This window comes from Rhinoraja longicauda, unplaced genomic scaffold (assembly GCF_053455715.1).
Source record: "Rhinoraja longicauda isolate Sanriku21f unplaced genomic scaffold, sRhiLon1.1 Scf001058, whole genome shotgun sequence".
In the NCBI taxonomy this organism is placed as follows: Eukaryota; Metazoa; Chordata; class Chondrichthyes; order Rajiformes; family Arhynchobatidae; genus Rhinoraja; species Rhinoraja longicauda.
This window is the reverse complement of record NW_027602274.1, coordinates 1-1,879: the sequence shown is the minus strand read 5'-3', so window position 1 is coordinate 1,879 and position 1,879 is coordinate 1. Positions and strand designations below refer to the sequence as shown.

The 1,879-nt window shown below is 62.9% G+C and overlaps 1 protein-coding gene across 1 annotated transcript; it reads left to right on the top strand.

Moving 5' to 3' along the window:
* The first annotated feature begins 233 nt into the window (after positions 1-233).
* LOC144591467 (gastrin/cholecystokinin-like peptide) lies at positions 234-1,746 on the top strand. The gene is given in 3 exon segments (XM_078395627.1): positions 234-447; positions 1,617-1,676; positions 1,679-1,746. Coding segments are annotated over 3 exon segments (342 nt in total).
* The last annotated feature ends 133 nt before the right edge of the window (positions 1,747-1,879 follow it).

The window sequence follows — 1,879 nt, the reverse complement described above, 5'->3', positions numbered from 1 at the left end:
CTAACTTGACACCATTCAGATAATACTCTGCCTTCCTATTCTTACCACCAAAGTGGATAACCTCACACTTATCCACATTAAACTGCATCTGCCATGCCGGTCACAGGGAGAACGAACAAACTCACACACAGACAGCACCCGAGATCAGGATCGAACCCGGGTCCCTGGTGCTGCGTTTTTGTGTTTTTGGTCCAGGGTGAAAGATCAGTTTTTGTACTTTGTCTTTTACAGAAATGACCAACACGGCGTGCATCAGCCTCCTGGTGGTGGTGCTGGCCACAGGCTGCCTGTCCACGCCACTGTCCGCCCCCCGTAGTGGCAGCGTGCTGCTTCGGGAGGGCGGCGAAACCCCCCACTCGGCCGCCGGGTCAGGCTCGCTGGGCCGCCGCGCCGCAACACTCAGAGGCGATGAGCTGATTTCCAGACTGTTGCCGCAGATCCAGGAAGGTAGACAGACCAAGCCGCCTCCTCCCCCCCCCCCCCCCCCGCGACCTCCTCCCCCCGCGACCCCCCGCCCCCCGCGGTCTACCCCCTTGCCCCGCGATCTACCGCCTTCCCCCTCAGTCCACACACACACACAGTGACCCTCGCACACACACTGATCCCCGCACACACACTGACCCCTCCCCACACACACACTGACCCACGCACACACTGACCCCCGCACACACACTGACCCTCACACACACACACACTGATCCCTCCCCACACACACACTGACCCTCACACACACACACACTGACCCTCACACACACATTGACCGCCTCCCCCGCACACACTGACCCTCGCACACACTGACCCCCGCACACACTGACCCCCGCACACACTAACCCCGCGCACACACACACTGACCCCCGCACACACTGACCCCCGCACACACTAACCCGCGCACACACACACTGACCCCTGCACACACACTGACCCCCGCACCCACACTGATCCCCGCACACACACTGACCCCTCCCCACACACACACTGACCCACGCACACACTGACCCCCGCACACACACTGACCCCTCCCCCACACACACACTGACCCACGCACACACTGACCCCCGCACACACACTGACCCCTCCCCACACACACACTGACCCACGCACACACTGACCCCCACACACACACTGACCCCCGCACACACTGACCCACGCACGCACTGACCCCTGCACACACACTGACCCACGCACACACTGATCCCCGCACACACACTGACCCCTCCCCACACACACACTGACCCACGCACACACTGACCCCCGCACACACACTGATCCCCGCACACACACTGACCCCTCCCCACACACACACTGACCCCCGCACACACTGACCCTCGCACACACACTGACCCCCGCACACACACTGACCCCCGCACACACTGACCCTCGCACACACACTGACCCCCGCACACACACTGACCCTCACACAACATTGACCGCCTCCCCCCGCACACACTGACCCTCGCGCACACGGACCCTCACACACACTGAGCCTCACTGGGGTACGGGTCCCACACACAGGGCGAGGGAGATGTGGGTGGGTGGGGTGGTGTCTGTCGATCGCGGGGGGGGGGGGGGGTCGGAGCAACATCTGACCTGCTGTACTTGGTTTTGCGGTGGTACAGCGGCGCTGATGGAACAGGCGGACCGCTACCAGCTCCGGGACGTTCTGCATCAGATGCACGACCGGATTACACGGGTTGGATGGACTTCGGTCGCCGCAGCGTCGAGGAGGAGTATGACCTGGACTCCTAGACCCCCGGCGTCGGTCACCGTTCGGAGAAGACCCTCGGAACGCGCCCCCCCCTCCCCCCAGCCCCCGCCGACCGAGCGCGGAATCCCGGTCTCTCTCACTGAGAAACAACACTTCAAAATGATGCGGCAGTGT